We start from the raw sequence: 24,915 nt of genomic DNA on the forward strand, positions 1-24,915 counted from the left end.
ATCTAGATGCTGAAAGATTTAAATTATTTTTAATTCTTTCTAGTCTAGGTAATAGATGCCTTTTGAATTAATTTCTACTGATACAAACTACCGAAGTGTTCTAGTAACCCTTATCTAGTAAGTCCTTTCACTTGCAAAACTTATTCCTGAGAAAAACAGGTATCTTGGGAAGCAGTTTAGTTTTTAGGTTGTTGCTGTTGTTCAGTGGCTCAGTCATGTCTGAGTCTCTGTGACCCCGTGGACTGCAGAAGTATCATTTATATTAAAATCCCAGCTTTAAATATAAGTTTTTGTTTGGGGGTTTTTGTTTGTTTGTTTTACTTTGAGATAAGAAAAATTTTCTCTTACGGTTGTTTTGTCTTTTAGGACCCAACCCTGGAAGAAAAGATGGAATCTTTTCAGAGTCAAGTTTTAACTCACCACAAGGTGTAGCCATAATGAATAATATCATATATGTGGCAGATACAGAAAATCACCTTATAAGAAAGGTAATTTTCCATTTTAAATAAAGTTTTAGTACTTCTAATCAGAAAAACATATATACTTGCTACATAAATATTTGAAATGAGAGGGTGTTGCTTGAATATTTCAGATCATCCTCATTCAGTTTTTCTCAGAGGTACTTGCTTTAACTTTATTCTTACGTAACTTGTTTTTCGGTGTGTCAGTATCTTGTCACAGAGGGCAAATCAAGTCCTTTTTTTAATCCTTTATTTCAAACTCATGTGCCTAATCACCCTAAGGCTCCTCAATTTGAGGTGTTTTCTTAATCAGTTTGTAAAGTGATGCTTTGTCCCTTTTCAGTTAAATTTTCTCAAATCTAGGAAAAAAGCAAACAAACACTCCTGCCTCCGTTCAGCTCTTATGTTTTCTCTGGGAATACTTATGTGTCAATTAGACGTACATTTTTTTTTAGTCTCATTATAGTAGTAATATATGATCTAATTTTTTTTAATGATGTAATACTTAAAGATTTAAAAAGTCCCCAGTGATCTATTTGGGCTCCCTAGTGGTAACCAACCACTGTTAAAATTTGTGTCTCCAGAAGTTTTCTACTCATACGCAAATTAATTTTGTCTTTAGAGAATCTTCTTTTTTAAACAAATGGAATCATAATGAATATACATAATTTTTACATTCTTCTTTTTTTCCCATATTAGTCATATTCATATGACTGCATAGTATTACCTAGTTATTTTAAGCATTTCTTACTGATGAGTATTTTGGCTGTAATTTATTGGTTTTTTACTTGCCATCTATTTGGAAAATAAGTTCATCTAACCCATTCTGTCTGAACATACTATTTCAGGCACTTCCCTTGCTTTTCTCACTATTTCTCTCTCTTGATGTTTTTGCCTATTTATATTGACAAAATTGTTAACTAATATACTTAGTTGATGCTACTGCTACTGCTCAGTCACTTCAGTCGTGTCCGACTCTGTGCGACCCCATAGATGGCAGCCCACCAGTCTCCCCCGTCCCTGGGATTCTCCAGGCAAGAACACTGGAGTAGGTTGCCGTTTCCTTCTCCAGTGCATGAAAGTGAAAAGTGAAAGTGAAGTTGCTCAGTCGTATCCCACTCTTCACGACCTCATGGACTGCAGCCTACCAGGCTCCTCTTTCCATGGGATTTTCCAGGCAGGAGTACTGGAGTGGGGTGCTATTGCCTTCTCCCACTTGGTTGATAATTATACATAAAATAGGAAAAAACATGTAGAACGTATAATAATCACTGTAATGTAAATCCCCACACAGGCGTGAAATTTGTTTTCTTTACTACTGAAATCCTAAGCACCTAAAACAGAGCCTGGCCCACAGCAGGTGTATTTAATAGATATTTATTGAATAAGTTTATCAGCAAGTAACATCTGTTGAATGAAGCATTTTCTAAAGTGTATATTCATCCTAATATGAAAAGATGTTACATGAGAAAAAGATTTTGTGGCTTTGTAAATTAAAGCAGATTTGTTTTTTAAATATCTTAGAGAATTTCTAAGATTTTAGTATGCCAGTATATTGTGCATACATTAGTGGGGGGATATGTGTGCAGTATTTTTAAACTTACTTGACCAAGAAGCTCTGTTTAACAGAACTTGTCATAGGACTAATAACTTAACGTTGGTACTTCGGGCAAACGTGGTTTTACGTTGCTCCTTAAAGGTCAGTATTTCTTTATCATTATCTTTTTTGGGTCTGTGCTTCTAAAATTCATCATAGTATCATAGATATCAAAGAGAATAATGAGGTAGTAAGGTATTTAGCCCACAAGGTAGAGGGAATACTTGTCCTTTTTTGATTACACGTTAATTTCTCTTCCTTTAGAACTTAGTGGGTTTTAGAGTATTGACAGCATAATCATCATAACAAATATAGGTGACTTGGAGTCATTTTTAATATTTTATGACAGTTTAGTATCTTCAAAAAATGGAAATGATGTAGAATTTTTCTTCCTCTCTTTTTAAATATATAAAGATGTTTATTTTACATTTTTAAGATCTCATTTGCAGAGGGTGGACCATACTCCTATATTTATACCTCATGAGCATCATTGTTCCATGTCAGCCTGTTTCTTGTTAGAAATAATTTACTTACTTTTGTAAATTCCTCTTCATCTCCATTTCCGTCACCTCTGCCATTCCCTGTACATAAGTACACCTATAGGCAGTCTTTCTGATGTGTTTAATTCACATCTTTTTGTTTGTGACCTTATAAAATCTGTAGTATTTTATTTGTATGTGACCTTATAAAATCTGTAGTATTTTAAGAACTTTATTGTGATATATTTTCCATAGAATAAAGGTCACCCATTTCAAGTATATAATTTAGGAATTTTTAGTAAATTTAACAAATTGTGAAACCATTATCATAAATCATTTTTAGAACATTTTCATCTTCCTAGTAAGAACCCTCATACCCAGTTATAATTAATCCCCATTTGCATCCCCCAGTTCCTATCTCTATAGATTTGCCTCTTTTGAACATTTATATAAATAGAATCATATAATGTATGGTCTGTGTGTCTGGCTTCTTTCATTCTGTGTAATGTTTTTGAGGTTCACTGATGATGTAACATGTCAGGAGTTCATTTATACTGCTGAAGAGCATTCCATTGCATGTATAAACCACATTTTATCCAGTAACCAGTTGGTGACATTTAGGGTGTTTCCAATTTTTGGCTGTTACAAATAATTCACATAGAAGTTTTGTGTGGGCATACATTTTTATTTCTTTTGGGTTGTTGTTGTTGTTCAGTCACTCTGTCTGACTCTTTGTGATCCCATGGACTGCAGAGCGCCAGGCTTCCCTGTCCTTCACCATCTCCCGGAGCTCACTCAGACTCATGTCCATTGAGTCAGGGATGCCATCCAACCATCTCATCCTCTGTTGTCCCCTTCTCCTCCTGCCTTCAATCTTTCCCAGCATCAGGGTCTTCTCTAATGAGTCAGTTCTTTGCATCAGGTGGCCAAAGGGTTGGAGTTTCAGCTTCAGCATCAGCCCTTCCAATGAATATTTAGGACTGATTTCCTTTAGGATGGCCTGGTTTGATCTCCTTGCAGTCCAAGGGACTCTCAATAGTCTTCTCCAACACCACAGTTCAAAAGCATCAGTTCTTCAGTGCTCAGCCTTCTTTATGGTCCAACTTTTATATCCATACGTGACTACTGGGAAAACCATACCTTCGACTAGATGGACCTTTGTCTCTGCTTTTTAATATGCTGTCTAGATTTGTCATAGCTAAGGGTTCAACTTCATTCTTTTACATGTGGACATCCAGTTATCCCAGAACCATTTATGGAAGAGACTGTTCTTTCTCCTTTGAGTAGTCTTGGCAGCCTTTAGAAAATCAGTTATTCATACATGCATGGGTTTATTTCCAGACTTTCATGTCTATTCCATTGGTCTGTTTATCTGTCTTTGTGGTAATAACACACTGTTTTGATTGCCATAACTTAATAAGTTGTGCAGTCAGAAAGTATGAGTCTTCCTACTTACTTCTTTGTCAACATTTTTTTTTACCGTTCCTGAATCCCTCTCAATTCTGTAAGAATTTTAGGATCAACTTATCCATTTCTGCAGAAACTTCTGTTTCTTTCTCATGTGAATATATTGTTTGAAAAAAACACACAACAGTTTTATCTTTTCCCTTTTCATTTTTATCCTTCATTACCTTTTATTATATTGCTCTTAAGCATTATGGTAATAGTAGGTATCTTGTCATGCTCATAGTCTTAAATAGAATGCAAGTAAACTTTCTCCAGAAGTTTACATGCATTTTCTGTAGCTTTGGGAAATAAAATATTTATGAAGTTAAGAAATTTTCTCTTAGTTACTAAGAATTATTATATAATTTTATTAAATGCATTTTCTGTATTTATGGAAATAATTGTATAGTTTTTTGCCCTTAGTTTACTGATGTGACTTCCCTGGTGGCTCAGATGGTAAAGCGTCTGCCTACAATGCAGGAGACCTGGGTTCAGTCCCTGGGTCGGGAAGATCTGGAGAAGGAAATGGTGACCCACTGTAGTATTCTTGCCTGGAAAATCCCATGGATGGAGGAGCCTGGTAGGCTACAGTCCATGGGGTCACAAAGAGTTGGACATGACTGAGTGACTTCACTCACTTCACTCAACATCCATACATGTGACTGGAAAAACTATATGTATACTGATGTGATGAATTACATTATTAGGTGTATTTGATGTTGAATCATCTTTTTATCCCTGGAATAAAACTTACCTAATCCATGATTTTTTTTAAAGCCAAATTAGATTTGATTATCCAAAATTACATTCAATGTTATGAAATTCATATTCATAAATTCTATATTTTCTTGTACTGTTCTTACCTGATTTTGGAATCAAGGTCATACTGATCTCATCAAATGAGTTTTTTTCTTTTTTGGGGGAATAATTTGTCTCACATAGGAATTAATGGTTTTTGAATATTTATTAAAATTCCTATAACATTACCTAGGCCCAGGCTTTCTCCAAGAGGAATTTTTAAACTATCCTATCCGTTTCTGTGAGAAGAAAGTGAAAGTGAAGTCACTCAATCGTGTCCGACTCTTTGCAACCCCATGGACTGTAACCTACCACGCTGCTCTGTCCATGGGATTTTCCAGGCAAGAGTACTGGAGTGGGGTGCCATTTCCTCCTCCAGGGGATCTTCCTAACCCAGGGATTGAACCCAGGTCATCTGTGTCTCTTTTGCTGTCTCATGTATAGGGTCATCGTTACTATCTTTCTAAATTCCATATATATGCGTTTTATACTGTATTGGTGTTTTTCTTTCTGGCTTACTTCACTCTGTATAATAGGCTCCAGTTTCATCCACCTCATTAGAACTGATTCAAATGTATTCTTTTTAATGGCTGAGTAATACTCCATTGTGTATATGTACCACAGCTTTCTTATCCATTCGTCTGCTGATGGACATCTAAGTTGCTTCCATGTTCTGGCTATTGTAAACAGTGCTGTGATGAACATTGGGGCAAACATGTCTTTCAGTTCTGGTTTCCTTGGTGTGTATGCCCAGCAGTGGGATTGCTGGGTCATAAGGCAGTTCTATTTCCAGTTCTTTAAGGAATCTCCACACTGTTCTCCATAGTGGCTGTACTAGTTTGCATTCCCACCAACAGTGTAAGAGGGTTCCATTTTCTCCACACCCTCTCCAGTACTTACTGTTTGTAGATTTTTGGATAGAAGCCATTCTGACTGGCATGAGATGGTACCTCATTGTGGTTTTGATTTGCATTTCTCTGATAATGAGTGATGTTGAGCATCTTTTCATGTGTGTGTTAGCCATCTGTATGTCTTCTTTGGAGAAATGTCTGTTTAGTTCTTTGGCCCTTTTATGATTGGGTCTGTAATTTTTCTGGAATTGAGCTGCAGGAGTTGCTTGTATATTTTTGAAATTAATTCTTTGTCAGTTGCTTTGTTTGCTATTATTTTCTCCCATCCTGAAGGCTGTCTTTTCACCTTGCTTATATAGTTTCCTTTGTTGTACAGAAGCTTTTAAGTTTAATTAGGTCCCATTTGTTTATTTTTGCTTTTATTTCCAATATTCTGGGAGGTGGGTCATAGAGGAGCCTGTTGTGATGTATGTCGGAGAGTGTTTTGCCTATGTTCTCCTCTAGGAGTTTTATAGTTTCTGGTCTTATGTTTAGATCTTTAATCCATTTTGAGTTTATTTTGTGTATGGTGTTAGAAAGTGTTCTTGTTTCATTCTTTTACAAGTGGTTGACCAGTTTTCCCAGCACCACTTGTTAAAGAGATTGTCTTTTCTCCATTGTATATTCTTGCCTCCTTTGTTGAAGATAAAGTGTCCATAGGTGCGTGGATTTGTCTCTGGGCTTTCTGTTTTGTTCCATTGATCTGTATTTCTGTCTTTGGAGTGAACTCTTGAGTGTCCCCTTGGACTGCAAGGAGATCAAACCAGGCAATCCTAAAGGAAATCAGTCCTGAATATTCATTGGAAGGACTGATGCTGAAGCCGAAGCTCCAATTATTTGGCCACCTGATGCAAAGAACTGACTCATTTGAAAAGGCCCTGATGCTGGGAAAGGTCGAAGGCAGGAGGAGAAGGGTATGACCGAGAATGAGATGGTTGGATGGCATCACTGACTCAAAGGACATGAGTTTGATTGAGCAAGCTCTCAGAGCTGATGGTGGACAGGGAGGCCTGGGGTGCTGCAGTCCATGGGGTCACAAGGAGTCCAACATGCGCAACTGAACTGAACTGACAAAAATTAACTCAGTATTGGACTGCAAAACTCAGTATTCGAATTCATTTTGTTCTAAATTGATCTATAGACTTAATGCAGTCCCAATCCAAACACCCTCAGACATTTTGGGTAGATATTAACAAAAGGGTTCTAAAATTTATGTGGAAATGCAAGCCAGGGATTATTACATCTAAAACAGTGTTGAAAAAGAACAAAGTTAAAAGACTCGTACTACCTGATTTCAAGACCCTATAATGCTATGCAGTATACTAATGCTATACTATATACTAATCAAGACAATGTGATAGTTTCATAAGGATAGATATATAGATCAGTTAAAAAAAAACAACAACAGCACCCAGAGGTAACCATACACCTATGCAATTACTTGATTTTCTAAAAAGCATCAAAGCAATCAGGAGAAAGGAGAGTCATTTCTGTACATTGTGCTTGAACAACTAAATACCCACATGGGGAAAAAAATAAACATGACCCCTACTTCACACACCATGTGCAAGCATCAATTCAAGATGCATCACAGACCTAAATGTAAATGCTAAAACTATGAAGCTTTTAGAAGAAAACGTACAGGAATATCTTTGTGACTTGCATGTAGGCAGAGGTCTCTCAAAGACAGGACACAGCAACAAAAATCAGAAAAGAAAAAAACCTGTAGATTCAAATTTATTTAACTATAAAACTTCTGCTTATTATTATATACTGTTAAAGTGAAAAGCCGTGGGAATTCCCTGGCGGCCCTGTGGCTAGGACTCTATGCTTTCACTTCTGAGGGCCCAGTTCAACTCCTAGTTGGGGAACTAGGATCCCACAAACCACATGGTGTGGCCACAAAATAATTAAAATAAGGTGAAAGGCCACAGTCTATCAGAAAATAGTCACAAAAATACATCTATGAAGAGGATTAGTATCCGTGTAATATAAAGGTTTCTACAGCTGAAAAATGGGATGACAACCCAATAAAAAATGAGCCAAAGATTTTAACATTTTTCAAAAGAAGATATGACAATAACCACAGAAAAATGGTCAACATTGTAAGTTGAGAGGAAATGTGAGTTCAAACCACAGTAAATGTCACTGTATATCCACTGTAATGATTAAAATTAAAAAGACTGGGAGATTGGAGGGAAGTTCAAAACAGAGAGGATGTATGTATACCTATGGCTGATTCATGTTGAGGTTGACAACATTTTTGTTGACAAAAATCAACAAAATTCTGTAAAGTAATTATCCTTCAATTTAAAAAATAGATTAAAAAAAAAAGACAATACAAGAGGTTGGCGAGGATGTGGAGCAGTTTGAACTCTCATACATTATTGATAGAAATAGAAAATGATAGACCATTGGAGATAGCCTTCTGGAAGTTTTTATATCAAGCTGGATTATTGATAGAAATAGAAAATGATAGACCATTGGAGATAGCCTTCTGGAAGTTTTTATATCAAGCTGCTAATACACCCGCCCTATAACATAGCAGTTATTGTCCTGTGTACATACCCAAGAAAAGTGAAAGCATGTCCACAAAAAGGCTTATATAAGAATATTAATGGCATCCCTACTTAAAGGTCCCCAAGCTGGAAATAGCCCAGGTGTCCATCAGTAAGAAAATATATAAATGAGGGACTTGGTAGTCCATTGGCTAAGAACCTGAGTGCCCAAGGCAGGGGGCCCAGGTTCAATCCCTGGTCAGGAAGCTACTTCTCATATGCTGTAACTAAAGATCCTATATGCCTCAACTAAGACCCAGTGCAGCCAAATAAATAATAATACATTTTTTAAAAATATGTAAATGAGCTGGGATATATTCCTTTGATGGAATACTATTCAGCAATCAAAAGGAACATGAATAAATTTCAAACATGTTAAATGAGAGAAGCCTCACAAAAAGAGTTCATTACTGTATCATTTCATCTGTCTGAAGAGTTACAGCTAATCTATGATGGGGAAAAAAAATTAATACTGTTTGCCACTGGGGTTGGGGATGACTGGAAAGAAGTGTGAGGGAACTTTCTGGAGTGACGGTACCATTCTGGATCTTTATGTATGTTGGGGCTGCATAAGTTTATGTATCTTTGAGAATTTATCAGATGGTACACTTAAGATTTGTACATTTTGTTGTAAGTTTTGCCTCAAAGAAAGGAAAATGGAGGTCTGAAAAAATGAAGCACTCGAATTAAATTCTTTCAGCTTTTCTCTGTGTTTGAAAATTTTCATAAGATGTTGAAAAGTCTCAGGAGATGAAACCAGAGTATTTTTTTTTTTTTCAGTAGAATGCATTAGTTTTTTGGTTTATGAAGCAGAGGCATGTAGTAGAGCTGGAAGTGGTTCAGATCCAAGATCCTGGACTTACTGGCTGTGGGTGTTGGGATCTTACTTACTGATCGGTGCCTCAGTTTCCTCTGCAATAATCAAAATCACAGTTGTAGGGATATGTGAGTTTGGATGGATAGATGAGGTCAGTGCTTGCCACATGTTAAACTTTAAATGTGTTAATTACTAACCAAGCACAATTGAAATATACATTTAATTTTAAGACGTGTTTTTCTTGATGCTGCTTTACATTTTCAAATGTCACCTTCTTTTAAAATATAATTGAGATGAGTTCAATACTAGTTTTGATAGAGGCATGATGAAGGCGAGTGTGTAAGAGGAAAGTTAGGGAATGGATGGATGATGTGATAGAGAAGTGAAAAGGACTAAGTTTTATGCATTTTAACAGCAAGGTCACCATGTACTTGATAAGCCTTTTTTTAAAGCTTTTTTTAAAGTATTCATGTTGCACATTTCCTTTTTTATTTTACATACTAAAACCACTCAGTTTTTTTTAATATATAATAAGTTCACACATAGTATATAAATAAAGCACATGTTTTCTATATGTTCTATTGGAAATAGATATATTATATAAAACCTGTATTAATTTCTGTAGATTGACCTAGAAGCTGAGATGGTGAGCACTGTGGCTGGCATTGGAATTCAAGGTACAGATAAAGAAGGTGGAGCTAAAGGAGATGAACAGCCCATTAGTTCTCCTTGGGATGTAGTTTTTGGAAGGTCAGGTATGTAAACTTGATATTAAATAAGTAAATTTTGCTCAGTTAAAGTAAGATTTTAAAAATATTATAGGAACATTCATTTGGATTAATCGTTACTAGTTATTTTATGCTTTTATATCCATGACTTGGGATTTGTTAATTGTATAAAAGCAAAGCTACCAATAACATATAGAAGGTAGGATAACTATATCATTATATATAACATGTGACATTACATGTGTGTTTTATATACGAGATAGATTATATATTTCTCTAATGTTAAAGAATTTCATCTTAGTTGCAGTTTTCAGGTAAGATAGTTTTGAATATTCTTAAATTGGAAGGATTATAGTTTCAAAATTTCAAAAGGTTATTCATGCATTGTCCTTTTTATTTACTGCCATGTGAAAACCGAATCAAGAAATAACTGGGGATTTTTTTAGATTATTAAAATTTTAATTTAAAAATTATAGCTTATTTAGAGTAGTTTAAAAAATAATAATACTTATATATAATGGAATATTACTCAGTCATAGAAAAGAATGAAATCTTGCCATTTGTGACAACATGGATGGACCTAGAAGGTGTTATACTACGTGAAGTATATCAGAGAAAGACAAATACTGTCTAATTTCGCCTATAATCAGAATTTATGTTGTTTAAAAATAGGGTGTACTTTACCAGATGCTTTACTATGTTGGATTCATTTAGTAGAGTACTTACATATTTTTCTAGGCTAAAAATTTTTCAGTCCTACTTTATGGCATGGAATTTCTGGTTGTTTATCTCATATTGAGAGTATACCCAAATTGCTTTCCAAGGAAAATATTGGCTCTGTTGACAAGTACTCTCTCAGCTTCCAACTGGAGTGATGTGCTGAGGCTTATATCTTTATTAGGCTCAGTTTTTAGAAAGGAAATGAGTGCTACCTTAGCCCAATAGATCATTAAAAGCATGCGTGCATGCCAAGTTGTTTCAGTCATGTCCAACTCTGTACGACCCTATGGAGTACAGCCTGCCAGGCTCCTCTGTCCATGGGATTCTCCAGGCAAGAATACTAGTGAGGTTTGCCGTGCGCTCCTCCAGGGGATCTTCCTGACCAAGGGATCAAACCCACATCTCTTGCATCCCCTCCACTGGCAGGCAGTTTCTTTACCTCTGGTGCCACCTGGGAAGCACCATTAAAAGCATGTGGGTTTGCATTTAACTTAACAGTTTAAAGAGATGGGAATACCAAACCACCTTACCTGTCTCCTAAGAAATATGTATGCAGGTCAAGAAGCAAGTTAGAACTGGACATGGAACAACGGACTGGTTCCAAATTGAGAAAGGAGTATGTCAAGGCTATATATTATCACCCTGCTTATTTAACGTATATGCAGAGGACATCATGCGAAATGCCCATCTGGAATCAAGATTGCCAGGAGAAACATTAATAACCTCAGGTACGCAGATGACACTACCCTTATGGGAGAAAACAAAGAACTAAAGAGCCTACTAATGATGAAAGTGGTGAAAGAGGAGAGTGAAAAAGTTCACTTAAAACTCAGCATTCCAAAAACTAAGATCATGGCATCCAGTCCAATCACTTCATGGCAAATAGATGGGGAAACAATGAAAACAGTGAGAGACTTTATATTTTTGGGCTCCAAAATCACTGCCGATGGTGACTGCAGCCATGAAATTCAAAGACGCTTGCTCCTTGGAAGAGAAGCTATGACCAAGCATATTAAAAAGCAGAGACATTACTTTGCCAACAAAGGTCCATCTAGTCAAAGCTGTGGTTTTTCCAGTAGTCATGTATGGATGTGAGAGTTGGACTATAAAGAAAACTGAGCACCGAAAAATTGATGCTTTTGAACTGTGGTGTTGGAGAAAACTCTTGAGAGTCCCTTGGACTACAAGGAGATCCAGCCAGTGCATCCTAAAGGAAATCAGTCCTGAATATTCATTCGAAGGACTGGTGCTGAAGCTGAAGCTCCAATCCTTTGGCCACTTGATGTGAAGAACTGACTCATTGGAAAAGACCCTGATGCTGGGAAAGATCAAAGGCAGGAGGAGGAGATGACAGAGGATGAGATGGTTGGATAGCATCACTGACTCGATAGACATGAGTTTGAGCAAGCTCTGGGGGCTGATGATGGACAGGGAAGTCTGGTGTGCTGCGGTCCTTGGGGTCGCAAAGAGTCAGACACAATTGAGTGACCGAACTGAACTGAACTTAAAGTGACTTCTCTTCCAGATAATTGGCAAGAGAAATAATCTTGAATTTAAATAACCTTAAATAAGCTCAGCACCTTTCAAATGCTAAGAGTAAATGGTTTTCAAATACTGTAGGAATGTCCTGTAATCACAATGGCTACAAGAGTTTTCATTTTTTTTTAACCACAAGAGTTTTTAACCTTCACTTAATATACCCAAGGCATTTGTGGTTAGACTTTGTGAAGTACTTAAATTTCCCAGAAATTCTACTTAAGGTTTGGGGGGAATTGGTCAGATTCTCATCAGAGTTTCAAAGTGGTATGTTACCCAAAATCATTTTTAGAACCACTGCTTTAAACCACTCTGAAATATAATCCTGGATTAATATATTTTGTCAGGGTATGGGGAAATTGGATCATAGACTACTTCCTCTCCTTACAATTGTTTTTACTAAACTATATCTTGGCATCATATCATTCATTTAAAAATATTTTAACATATCAATGTATCTTACATTCATTTTTATTTATATGTTTCATATTTATATTTCATCAAAACACAGTCCTATGGGACTGTTAACTGTTTTTACTGTAAGGGCTTGCTGCTAATTTTAGTTACTGTCTTAACCTCTCTGAATATCTACTAGAGAATTTCTTTTCTGTGTTATAGATAATTATACTTTTTTCTCAGTATCAAGTTTATTTTTAAGCTCTTGGATAATTTAAATATCTTAACTGATTGTGTTTGCATTGTTATATTGATTTCTAGGAAACTTAGGTTTGTCTTTAGCAAAGTATAATGGAAACATGACATTCATATTTTAATATTAGTATGGCTACATCTTTTTTTTCTTCTCTCTTTACCTATTGCTTCAATTTTATTATTTTAAATTTATTTATCTCACTAGGGTTTATTTCTTTGTGAACTACCTAATACTTTGTAAAATAAAAGTGGAAGTGAATAAATCCAGTAGAATCCTTTATTGAAGTGATTGGTTATGATAAGTGATCCATAGAGAAAAAAATTGTTAAATCTGAGAATCATAAAACTAAAAATGCCTTAAGAACTATAAATATACATTGTATCCTCTGACAGTCTTATGCCACTCAAAATGTATTATTTTGGTTTCCTTAAACCATGATGCGAGTTTTTTAAACACCTGCAAGATAAACTGAGGGCTGAAATTTTTAAAAGCTATTCTTTCCAGTTATCTTTCCACATCTAGTTCACTAATAATTTGACTTAGCTACTTGCCTTTATTGAGTCTTTCCAAACGATTAACTTTGTTTTCAGAGAAATAGCTTCCCTTTTGCATTCATGTTGAATTGATTCATATATATTTAAGTTATATAATTGTAGAACTGGTTTAAGCAGATGTGGGATTAAATGCAATTTGACAGGGATTATGGTTAAGAAAAATTGTTTTTGTAAACACTTAAATTCTTTAATACTTTAAAAATTATATAGAATATTTCTGAATTTTTACCATAGTTAGGAATATGAAAGAGGATGGAATTATCAGAAGGAAAACGTGAAAAATAGGTTGTATTTATTGTAATATCTTCATATATTAAGCTATTGTGCAGTACAAACAAGAGCCCACAGCTATACCTAGTAGCATGGATGAGTATTAGGAAATCTGTTGAGCAGAAAAATGTTCAGTTTTTGTAGAATGTTCAGTAGCAAGCAAGACTAATTATACAATGAGAGAGCCATTCAAACATGGTAATTTTTAAAAGCTGAAGAATATAATAAAACATTTTTAGACTGGTAGAGAGGAGGAGGATATATTCATAAAGGGTTACAGGAAGCTTTCAAATAATACTGCCTTTTGCTGAGCTGGTGGTATGCACATGGATATTTACTTACTGTTTAAACTTTATAATGAACACTTATCTATTCATATGCATATTTAAAGAAGATCTTAAAAGGAAATAAAATAGGTCAGAGAATGGAAAATAAAAGATAAATACACAGTGGAATATATATTCCCCTAAGAGACTCAGGTAATGAACAACATACTTAAAGAAGACATTAAGGAAAGGGATTTGAAATACCTCTGATTATTTTAAATATATATGTAATATGTAAATGTGTGTGTTTGTATTTTAAATAGTACCTGAATATTTAACCCAATTATGCTGTTACAGTGATAAAAGCATGGAAATAATTAACATTTATGCCAAAGTTTTTTCATCTTTATTTTTGATTATCACTCTAAATATGGTCAGAACTTTGTCATCCACTAAAAATAATTAAAAATAACTCCAATAAAATCATTTTTCAGCAGAAACATTGCCATGTTTCTAATGTGCATATTAAGTCTGTGCTGACTCTTACTCATACAAGACAATAACCCAAGAATTATTTTTTATCATAAAAAAATTTTTTTTCAGTAACCCTTGCTAGTCTGTAAGTAATTCAGACTTTACCTGATTTAAAATCACTTAAGGAAAGATAGTATGCCTGAATCCCATTAACCTTCCTTGGCCCTTTAATCAGCATTTCCCTAGATAGAAATTTAGCTGTACTTATTTGACCTTTAATGATTGAAATCCAACTATTTAGTATGCTTGTCTGGTAATTTACAGCTTAGATAATATGCTTCTCTGACTTCCATTAATATGCTCTAAAATAACATTTATCTTCTAATCAGGTGAAACAGAATTGTTTTTTGAGGAATGAATCTTATATAATGTGACTAGAGTGTTTTTATTTTAATAAAATAAAACAGTTGTGTTTTTGCATCTGAATATTATCACATTGACTTGGTGTTTACAAAGCACAAGCTCACTTCTGCAGTTCTTCATTCTGATCGGAACACTAATAATCTGGATTGGCCTCACTGCTATGTGCTGCTGTGTTAGTCACTCAGTCCTGTCCAACTCTTTGTGACCCCAGGGGCTGTAGCCTGCCAGGCTCCTCTGTCAGTAGAATTCTACAGGCAAGAATACTGACTGCTGCTGCTGCTAAGTCGCTTCAGTCGTGTCCAACTCTGTGCGACCCCATAGACGGCAGCCCACCAGGCTCCCCCGTCCCTGGGATTCTCCAGGCAAGAACACTGGAGTGGGTTGCCATTTCCTTCTCCAGTGCATGAAAGTGAAAAGTGAAAGTGCAGTCACTCAGTTGTGTCTGACTCTTTGCGACCCCAGGGACCACAGCCTACCAGGCTCCTCTGTCCACGGGATTTTCCAGGCAAGAGTACTGGAGTGGGGTGCCATTGCCTTCTCTAAGAATACTGGAGTGTGTAGCCATTCCCATATCCCGGGGATCTTCCCAACCCAGTCATTGAAGCTGGGTCTTCTGCATTACAGACAGATTCTTTACCATCTGAGCCACCAGGGAGTTGAGCTCACTAAGATATTATTATTCCAGGTTTAGCTTTGTGAATACCAACAAATTATTTAACCCCTTTGAATTTCAGTTTTTTTATAAAATAGAGATGATAATAACAAGACTTGCTAATGTTGTCAAATTAAACGAAATAATCCATGTAAAGGGCTTATTATTAGCTCAGTGCCTTAAAATAGGAAGTGTTCTGAATAGTTATCCTTTTCACCACCACACCCCCCATCATTATCCTCATCAGTTGGTGTGTAGAATCATAAACTCCTGAATCCCAATCTGACACAGCCTCTGCTTCTGCACTCTTTTTCATACCCCCAGCTTCTAATGGAAATAAGTACACAGAAACCAAGAACAGAGGCTCACACTAATATTACTTTGAAGCTTTGGCCTCTTACAGTCAACCCTAGTTGAACTAGACTGGCCTGTTTGGAGAAGTTGGACACCTGATTTGATCTTTTACTCGTGCATAAACCAGACAGTTCTTTGGCCAAGTTAGGCTTTAAACTCATGTCATCTTCTAATGATTACAGTTTTATTTCTAATCTTTATGCTTTTTGCTGCTTTTTCTTACTTGTATGAATTAGAACCTTCATATGATGCTAAAGAAGTGTTGATAGCAGATCTCCTTGTCTCATTTCTATTCTCAGAGTGATATCTTAGCTCGGGCTGCCATAACAAAATGCCACAGACTGGGTGGCTTAAACAACAGAATTTTATTTTATCACAGTTCTGGAGGCTAGAAGTCCAAGGTCAAGGTGCCAGCATGATTGGTTTCTGGTGAGAGCTCTCTTCTGGCTTATAGAAGGTCACCTTTAAGCTTTGTCTTCACATGGCAGGGGTAAAATAAAATAAGAATATAATAATGAAGAGCTTTTGATCTAGTTTTAAAGTGATTAAGCAGAAACTGAGTCCCCAGAGCATATGGACACCATTGTCACTTTTAATACAGTTTTTGTTTATAAAAGTATTTGACTATGAAAAATTAAATTGAAATAAAGTATCATCCTTTAGATTTCTATGATAGCAATTAACAGAGAAAGGAGCAACATGTTAAATAGAATTTTCTGTTGGATTGCCTGGCTTCAGATTCCAGTTCCTTCATTTATTAGCTCTGTGAGCCTGTTAAGTTACATGACCTCTCTGAGCCTCAGTTTCTTCTGTAAGGGGCCTGTAAAAATGACCTTCTCTAAAGGGCCTGTAAAAATGACCTAATAACACCACTGTCTTCTAGGGCTTTTGAGAAGATTTGGGTAATATTCTCTATAATGTGCTTGGCATACAGTGCCACAATTTGTTGATCATCACCATTATTTTTGTTGCTGTGAAAGACACTTGAAAACAGTACAGGTTAATGAAGAAAAATTTCTTCTGGACACAACTACTTAAAGAAAGTAAAAAGAAAATAATCTTACCAAGATATTTCTTTTAGCATAAGATATGTCTGACCAAATTATTTTAGTGAAAATATCTCAACTACATGTAAAAGTAGACTCAGAATTCAGTTTAAATTAAAATAATTAAATATTTTACCAATAGAATTAATTTTCAAAATGGAGCCTTGTCACATTGTAATAAGTGATAATATCAGTCTTAAAAAACAATTCTTTATTAATTTTAGAAAACAGGTATAATATATTGTACTCTTAGCTTTATTACATGTCAACTATATCTTTTTGAGAAAGGTTCACAACAATTAAACAGTAGGTTTTTAAATAGCAGTAGTGATGTGAGTCTAAGCCTAAAAGCTAATATGTGGTAGAAATATACATTTCTTGAACTCTTAAAAGGTACAATTCTTCCATGAGAAATTGTTCAAAGAACTATTCCTGTATTCTTAAAGCATGTAATTTAGGTTCTTGACTGCCAATGTTTCTTTGGAGCGTGTGCGTCAAGCCATTTCTTGTCACATAAAATAAGAAATCAAATGTTTAAAAACATTGTGCCCAGAGATGTAAAGGGACATTTTGCTATTGAGAATACTTTGGATTTCTGTGAATGTATATTTTTATTTTTAAGTCTAAAGAAGTAAACCTTTTGCAAGGAAAATGGAAAAATTTCCAAAACGACTTAAAACATTGCAAATGTTTTTACTTCCTTCTATCAGATGATTTATAAACATACTGTTGTCTCCCTTAATTTAAATTTCTGAAACAACTGGGGGTGTTTGTTAATCAGATGCATATATGATAATAACTGTTTCTTTTCATAAAGGTTCAGAGGTCCAAAGAGATAACATTCTGTGGATAGCCATGGCAGGGACTCATCAAATATGGGCACTCTTGTTGGACTGTGGCAGATTACCAAAGAAAAAGTAAGTGGTAACATCTCAGTTTGGGTAAACATGGAGTTCACAGAATTCCTTTTCCGAAAGTCTCTGTCCTTGTAACACCCAATGTACTAGACAGGCTATGCAGGGCTATGCTGCCATAAGGAACAGCTCTGGTTCTTGGTGGCTTCAGACAAGGTTTGTTTGCAGGGGGAGCACTACTCTGCCACCCAAGCTGATGCAGCATCAGAAGCTTTGCCAGTTGTCCTGGCAGAGAGAGAGAGAGGTGGTGAGGTGTTCACTGGCTCTTAAAACTGTTCTTCAGAAGTGATGTATCACTTCTACTTAACGTTTCATCAGCCCAAGTATGTCTTAGGACCACACCCAACCTTGAGTAGCTTAGGAAGAGCAGTTTCAGCAAGCATTCACAAAGAGAACTGGAAACATCTTTTAACACATATTTCTAATATCCCTGATCAATTCAGATATTTGAAGACTGCATGGGAGAATGGTTAATAGTTCTGGTTTTGTTGTCAGGCCTGAAATTGAGCCTGGCTCCGCCACTTCTTACCCACATGACCTTAGGAGAGTCACTTTAACTTTCTAAGCCTCAGTTTTCCTTATTTATATCTACCTCATAGGTTTTGTTTTGAGAATTAATATGTGTGAAAAGCTCAGCCTAGTGCCTGGTCTGTGCAGTGAATGTAAGTAGCATTGCTGCCACTGTCAGGGGTATAAAGATGGAAAAGTAGTGTCTCTACAAAGTTTCTTGTATTTTTCCTGTAAAGCCTTTCCTCTTCCTCTCACACTCCAGCCTTTCTCTTCCCCTCCCCTCCCATGTCTCCCTTCTTCCCTCCCTCTCACCCTTCACCCCACTATCCTCCCCTCTTCTCTTAACCTCTGTATTTTTGTTTGCACTTATTTGTTTACAAAGCTGTTTTCTCCCACTAGACTGCCTCTTTAAGGAAAGGACCCTTTCTCATTCACTTCTTGTCCCCTGCACCTAGCACAGTATCTGGTACATGACAGGAACTCAGTGAAGGTCTGTGGAAGTAAATGAATGAAATTTGTAGACCATAAAGACTATCAAATCACTGTAGAAAGTAAGTGCCAGTCACTTCAGTTACCTTTATCAGAAGAGAGGATATCCAGAATATCAGATATTCTGAATTGGGTGTGTGTTGCTTTATAAGATGTTTAGCAGCATTTAATCATCCATTGAAAAATATTTTTTAAGCAAACAAGGCACTATGCTTTGCAGTAGGGATGAAATGGTATGGTCTCTTACATAAATCAGAGGAACATCCAATATAAATAAAATTTAAGGTATTAAAGGAAGGCTTCCTGGAAGAAGCTCTCCTTTTTAGCTACTAACTGAACCTGACAGAGGGTAGGAAGGAGTTCAGAAGAGTAGAGGTTTCCCAGGCAAGAAATGACCCTTGTGATGTCAGTAGAAGCCAGATCCTTAGAATCTTTCTAAGAGATTTGAAAGTTATGCTACATGACATTATGGGAAGTTTTAAGCTGGGAAGTGATATCATAAGATTTGTGTTTTTGAAAGAACACTGGTAGCATTTGGAGTGTGGCGATACTACAGACAGGTTCAAGGAGGCCACTGCTGTTATCCAGGCCAGAGCTGACAGAAGCTGAATAGTGAGGTCACCAACAACATAGATGAGGAAAAAAGCAGCAGCAGAGATGACCAGACTACCTTGTTCTCAATGATGACTGTTTTGGACCTAGACGGTCAAGAGTGGTCTAAATTTCACTAAGTAGAGTTGTCACTCATTCACAATAGAAAAGTGTCCAGTCTGATCACACTGACTTGTATTACAATTTCAAGGATGCGTTATTTGTCACTGACCTTCAAGTGGTAATAACTCCTGAACTTTTAGAAGTTACTGTTTCTCCCCACTATTTCTAGCTTTTATTAAGAGAGCTCCTTTGTAAAATTGTTGTAACTCCTTTGTTTGGCATATTTGTTATTACATATAAATAGGCCTTGAATAAATGGCTGTATTTATACATTTTCTATCCCTTTGCTTCCACTCCTTGTTCCCTACATACGTTAGCATTGGGATGATATTAACCAGTAAGTGACTGATGGTTATTTTAGACTTTTTTTTGCATGTTTTACAGTATTAGAAAATGATACAGAGTCTCTCATTGTTTTGTATCCCAAGTTAGCTTCTTCCCTCCCCTCAATACAAGACACTAGCATGTCTTCCTTACAGTTCCTCTGACATAAACTTAGAAACCAAGGTATAAAACTTTCTCCATATTACAAATTATTACAAGTCATTACAATAGTCCTCTAAATAGAAATTTCCCTAGTATGCATAGGAAATGGATTTGTGCAATTGATTAAAGCAGCGAAATCATATTATTACTTTAAAATGAGCACCCATCTTTCACAAATGATTCTTTTAATTCTTTTTGCTAGTCTCTTCTTATATCTTTTGTTGTTTAGTCACAAAGTCATGTCCAACTCTTTTGCAACCCTGTAGACTGTAGCTACTCAGGATCCTCTGTCCATGGAATTTTCCAGGCAAGAATACTGGAGTTGGTTGCCATTTCCTACTCCAGGGGCTCTTTCCAGCCCAAGGATTGAGTCCACGTCTCCTGGTTGGCAGGTGGATTCTTTACCACTTAGCCACCAGGAAAGCCTGGTCTCTACTTATGTACAAGAAAATAAAACATTTTTAATAAAAATTTAAGCTCAGAACTATCAAGAGCTGGAAGAGATTACCTAGATCTTTTTAATCCCTTTCAGAATCTAATATTGCATGAAACTAAGAAGAGACCAGGATGTAAAGGTGGGATCTAGCTGTACCTGCCTCTGATCATTTGGAGGAAAACTATCCCATCAGTGATGTGATCTTTATTCATGTATTTTTAACTTTGTCGGGGATCTCCTGTTTAATCATTGAGAATAGTTTCACTTTTGTGTATGTTTTAAAAACAGAAAGATAGAAAGGTCCCTATACAGTGGGTGAACAAGTTAATGATTAGAAAAACTACAATGAAAGCTTATTTGCACAATTTAACTAGGTCAGGATTAGCAGATTTAAAAAATATATATATAATGCTATCACCATTGGCTTCATTTACATTCATTTGTTTAGTAATTAAATTGGGTCAGTGTAACAGTGTTGACACTTCACCTGTGAATTTGTCGTCTTTAGTGAGTTAAAAAAAGGAACCTGCCTTCGGTTTGCTGGAAGTGGAAATGAAGAGAATCGGAATAATGCATACCCTCATAAGGCAGGCTTTGCTCAGCCTTCAGGCCTGTCTCTGGCCGCAGAGGACCCCTGGAGCTGCCTGTTCGTGGCAGACAGCGAGAGCAGCACGGTGAGAGCCGTCTCGCTGAAAGACGGAGCAGTGAGACCCCTCGTGGGAGGAGAGAGAGACCCCACGGTAATGAAGAGCGCCTCTGCGCCGTGTGCCTGCTGAGCGAGCATGCGATTTGCTGAATTGTGACGTTAGTAAGACATAAAAAAAAAAATGAAGTCGCTCAGTCGTGTCCGACTCTTTGCGGCCCCGTGGACGGTAGCCCACCAGGTTGCTCCGTCCATGGGATTCTCCAGGCAAGAATACTGGAGTGGGTTGCCATTTCCTTCTCCAGGGGATCTTCCCTACCCAGAGATCGAACCCAGGTCTCCCACATTGCAGGCAGACACTTTAACCTCTGAGCCACCAGGGAAGCCCTAGTAAGACATAGGAAGGAGAAAATTCTTGGACTTATCCATGTTAAAATGGAAGTCAAACCAAAGGAAATGTGACTATAAAGAAGCACAAGTAACAAAACCACCTTTGAAAAGTTAACTGATCTGATTTGATTCTGTATGAATGTCAAGGCTTCCGAGAGAAAGGAAGGATAAAACTGATTACTGAGCAAGGGGAAAGATGAAGAGTAGATAATTTAGCATGAGGGTGGAAAGAGCTCCAGGGTAGTAGAACTGAATCAGATGTGTCATTTTTGTGAATAAGATTCCTTAGAACCACAAATTAAAAATCAGGTTCAGAATTCTGTCATTTTTTTCTAGTTTCAGTCAAATGCCCAACCCTATTTATATGAAATCAGACTTTTCCCCCTTTAACTTAAGTAGCATGTACAGCCATCTGAATTTTCACTTTATACCCTAACAAAGTTCTGTGAAAAAATTTTAATACATGCTGTTTTTTTTTTCTTTTCAAAAAAAAAAAAGAATTTATTTGCTTTTGGTGATGTTGATGGAGTAGGAATCGATGCGAGGCTACAGCACCCACTTGGAGTAACTTGGGACAAGAAAAGGAATTTACTGTACGTGGCAGACTCTTACAATCACAAGGTGAGTCTTGACAGAATTATATAATACCCTGCTTTTCACTTGTGGTATTTAAAATGCTGAAAGATCTGTGAGCCTCCTACAACTGCCACTCTAAAATGTAGAGAGGAATAACAGTCTTTGACAACTGTACATAAGCCTTTCTGTTCCTTTTTTGGTCCTTTCTTTGCAGAAATGATGTGATAGTACTCTGAGCTGGGGAAAGGACTAAACAAATTCCCAATGACGATAGCCCAAAATTGGGAATTGCAAGCCACTAAAGCTGTTTAGTAAGATCTTCAGGAAATAAGGAGAGGGCAGGTAACAGGGAAATTAATATGCCAGTTAACAAATGAACATTTTTGAGCCTTTGCATAATTGCCATGCCTGTTAGCAGATAATTCGTTTTCATCAACATTTCTGTTTTCTTTGTCTATTTTATTTTTACTTTGCATTTTAAAAATAAAATCATTGGAACATAAATATTAGTATTTTGTGATGAGAAGCTTATGAATCTAACGTAATTGAAACACAGGAATCACAGCGTCTAACATAAGTAGCCAATCCTCAGCTGGTATTAGATATCCCTAAGAAGGAAGTCAGTTCAACTGTGTCTCATTGTGAGGGAAAAGAATAACATGAAATCATTTTTTTTTCCCCAAAGATTTCTTCTAGAAGACAGGCTGTAACTAGGGATTTTATAGTGTTTAGTTCTCAGGATGGACTATCTCCCCTTAGACTAATTTGATTTGGCTGTTCAAGAAAATATGAAAGTGTCTGTCCTTTCTCTGATGTTTATTAAGAATACTCATAGCAATCAGGAATTCTCTGCCTTCCCTATTAATATGTTACTCTTCCATACCACAAATGTGAAACTGAGCTTCAGATAAATAAATTTTTGTTCTGTCCTTTTTAGATTAAAGTTGTGGATCCAAAAACAAAAAACTGTACAACATTGGCAGGAACTGGTAATGCAAGTAATATTATTGGTTCCAGTTTTACCGACTCAACTTTTAATGAACCAGGAGGCTTGTGTATTGGAGAGAATGGTCAATTATTATATGTGGCAGACACCAATAACCATCAAATTAAAGTATTGGATTTAGAAACCAAAACAGTGTCCGTGGTAAGTAATCTTTAAGTTAAGTGGCATCATTTTAAGAAAGATTCTGAAATCCCTAGCAACAGCTGAGGCACTTTTGATTAGGCCAACACTAGTGGCGAAAGTGAAGCATATAGACAGAGTAACGAGTGGGTGCCTTTTCCAAGGATATCCTGTTATTTTTAAAGTAAAAATTCCATCTGTGCCAAGAGTGTTTGAGAAAAACACTAGAAGTTGGAGAGAATTTGATGAACTTTCAGAAAAGGAGAAAAAAAGACTCATCTGTTTTTAAATGTATGGGCATACTGATACACACAAACTATGTGGGTTGTTTAACCGAGTGTTTTTTGTTTTTTTAATTTTTAAACAATCCTCAGACTAATGTGTAATCTTTGTTTCCTATGGTGAATCCATTACCAAATAATCTTTAAAGAAAGGTCTAGAAGCCACATTTCTCAGGACTTAAAAATAAGATGAGAGGAAACTTAAATACATTCTAATTTTAAAGAAATGGACATGGTCTCTAATAAAATTTCAAGTTATCCCTTTCTATGTCACATTTGTCCAGAAAATGCAGGAGTTCTTTGTCTAAAATTATAGGAATTTCCAAGATATTTTAAAATAAAAACACAGATTGCCATTGTAGCATAAGTTCGTTTCTCCTGACATAGATCTCTGATGTGAGATGAATGATGTCTTATAGTTGGCAGTGAAAAGTATAAGAGGGTGTGTATTACATCCACTGTATTTAAATTGATAAAGTTTTATTTTAATTTCCTGCTATCTATAAACATATTGAACAATTAATTTCATTCCATTTCATTCATAAATGTTGATAGTCTTTTGGCCAGGATGAAGTTTTTTTTGAACCACAAAATAATCATGAGGAAGTCTAAGTAAATGCATTCTGATTCAGAAGAAAATGGCAATCAAGTTTCCTTGACATTGAACCTCACTTTTGTACTGAAGTCTGAAAATAAGCTCTCTCAGTCTACAGTGCTGTAAAGTACCTGTGCTTTAGAAAACAGATTTTCTTGTTTTTAGTTCCCAGTCTTCAGATCTGAAAATGCTGTGGTGGATGGTCCAAGTCTAGCAGAAAAACCAAAGACCTTACCCAAGCTACCCAGGTCTGCTCCAGGCATTAGACTCTCCCCCGTGGCTGCGTCTCCCGGACAGACTCTTCAGTTCAAGCTGAGATTAGACCTCCCGTCGGGAACAAAGCTAACTGAGGGAGCTTCCAGTTGCTGGTTTCTGTCTGCTGAAGGTATGACAATAACCTTTGCAAATGGAAATATTTCATGAATTCTTGTTGTTTGATCTAGAAATGTTTCTTATTTGTTATGTGATCCTTTACAGTTAGGCTGGATTTGAAGGGGGTCTTATAACACAAAAAGATCCAGATCTAACCCTACTTTAGCAGTTTTCTTTAGTCTTTGAGATTCTTTCTCTCTCTTTATTAAATAACTGTGTAACTCACCCAAAGTTAATCATAATTGCTGCCATTTACTCCTAGGCAGGTTCATCACATGAGGCAGACTGTTGCGGTCTTAGAATGGTAGGTCTTTGAATATTAGAACTGAAAGGCATCCGAAGACACCCTCTGTTCTAAGCCTCTTATAAATGAGGAGGCTAGTGGCTGAAAGAGATACAATTATTTGCTTAAGGGCATATATTTAATTAGGTCAAAAGATGGGATTTGAACCCAGCTCTGCTTGTTCTTAATTTAGTGTCTTTTTCTTTGTGCTGCGTGTGCGTGCTCAGTCGCTCAATCGTGTTCGACTCTTTGCAGCCCCCTGGACTATAGCCGGTGAGGCTCCTTTGTCCATGGAATTTTCCAAGCAAGACTTTTGGAATGGGGTACCATTTTCTCCTCCAGGGAATCTTCCCAACCCAGGGATCAAACCTACATCTCT

The 24,915-nt window shown here is 36.4% G+C and overlaps 1 protein-coding gene across 1 annotated transcript in view; it reads left to right on the forward strand.

Annotated features, from left to right (window-relative positions):
• NHLRC2 (NHL repeat containing 2) overlaps positions 1–24,915 on the forward strand; it is a 53,682-nt gene that overhangs the window by 22,986 nt on the left and 5,781 nt on the right. The window contains exons 4-10 of the mRNA XM_069567641.1: positions 367–488; positions 9,672–9,801; positions 17,539–17,638; positions 20,779–21,010; positions 21,802–21,924; positions 22,817–23,026; positions 24,047–24,266. Coding sequence (XP_069423742.1) covers positions 367–488; positions 9,672–9,801; positions 17,539–17,638; positions 20,779–21,010; positions 21,802–21,924; positions 22,817–23,026; positions 24,047–24,266 — 1,137 coding nt within the window. The remainder of the gene's footprint in view (positions 1–366; positions 489–9,671; positions 9,802–17,538; positions 17,639–20,778; positions 21,011–21,801; positions 21,925–22,816; positions 23,027–24,046; positions 24,267–24,915) is intronic.

Source organism: Ovis canadensis, chromosome 22 (assembly GCF_042477335.2).
Source record: "Ovis canadensis isolate MfBH-ARS-UI-01 breed Bighorn chromosome 22, ARS-UI_OviCan_v2, whole genome shotgun sequence".
Taxonomy (NCBI): domain Eukaryota; kingdom Metazoa; phylum Chordata; class Mammalia; order Artiodactyla; family Bovidae; genus Ovis; species Ovis canadensis.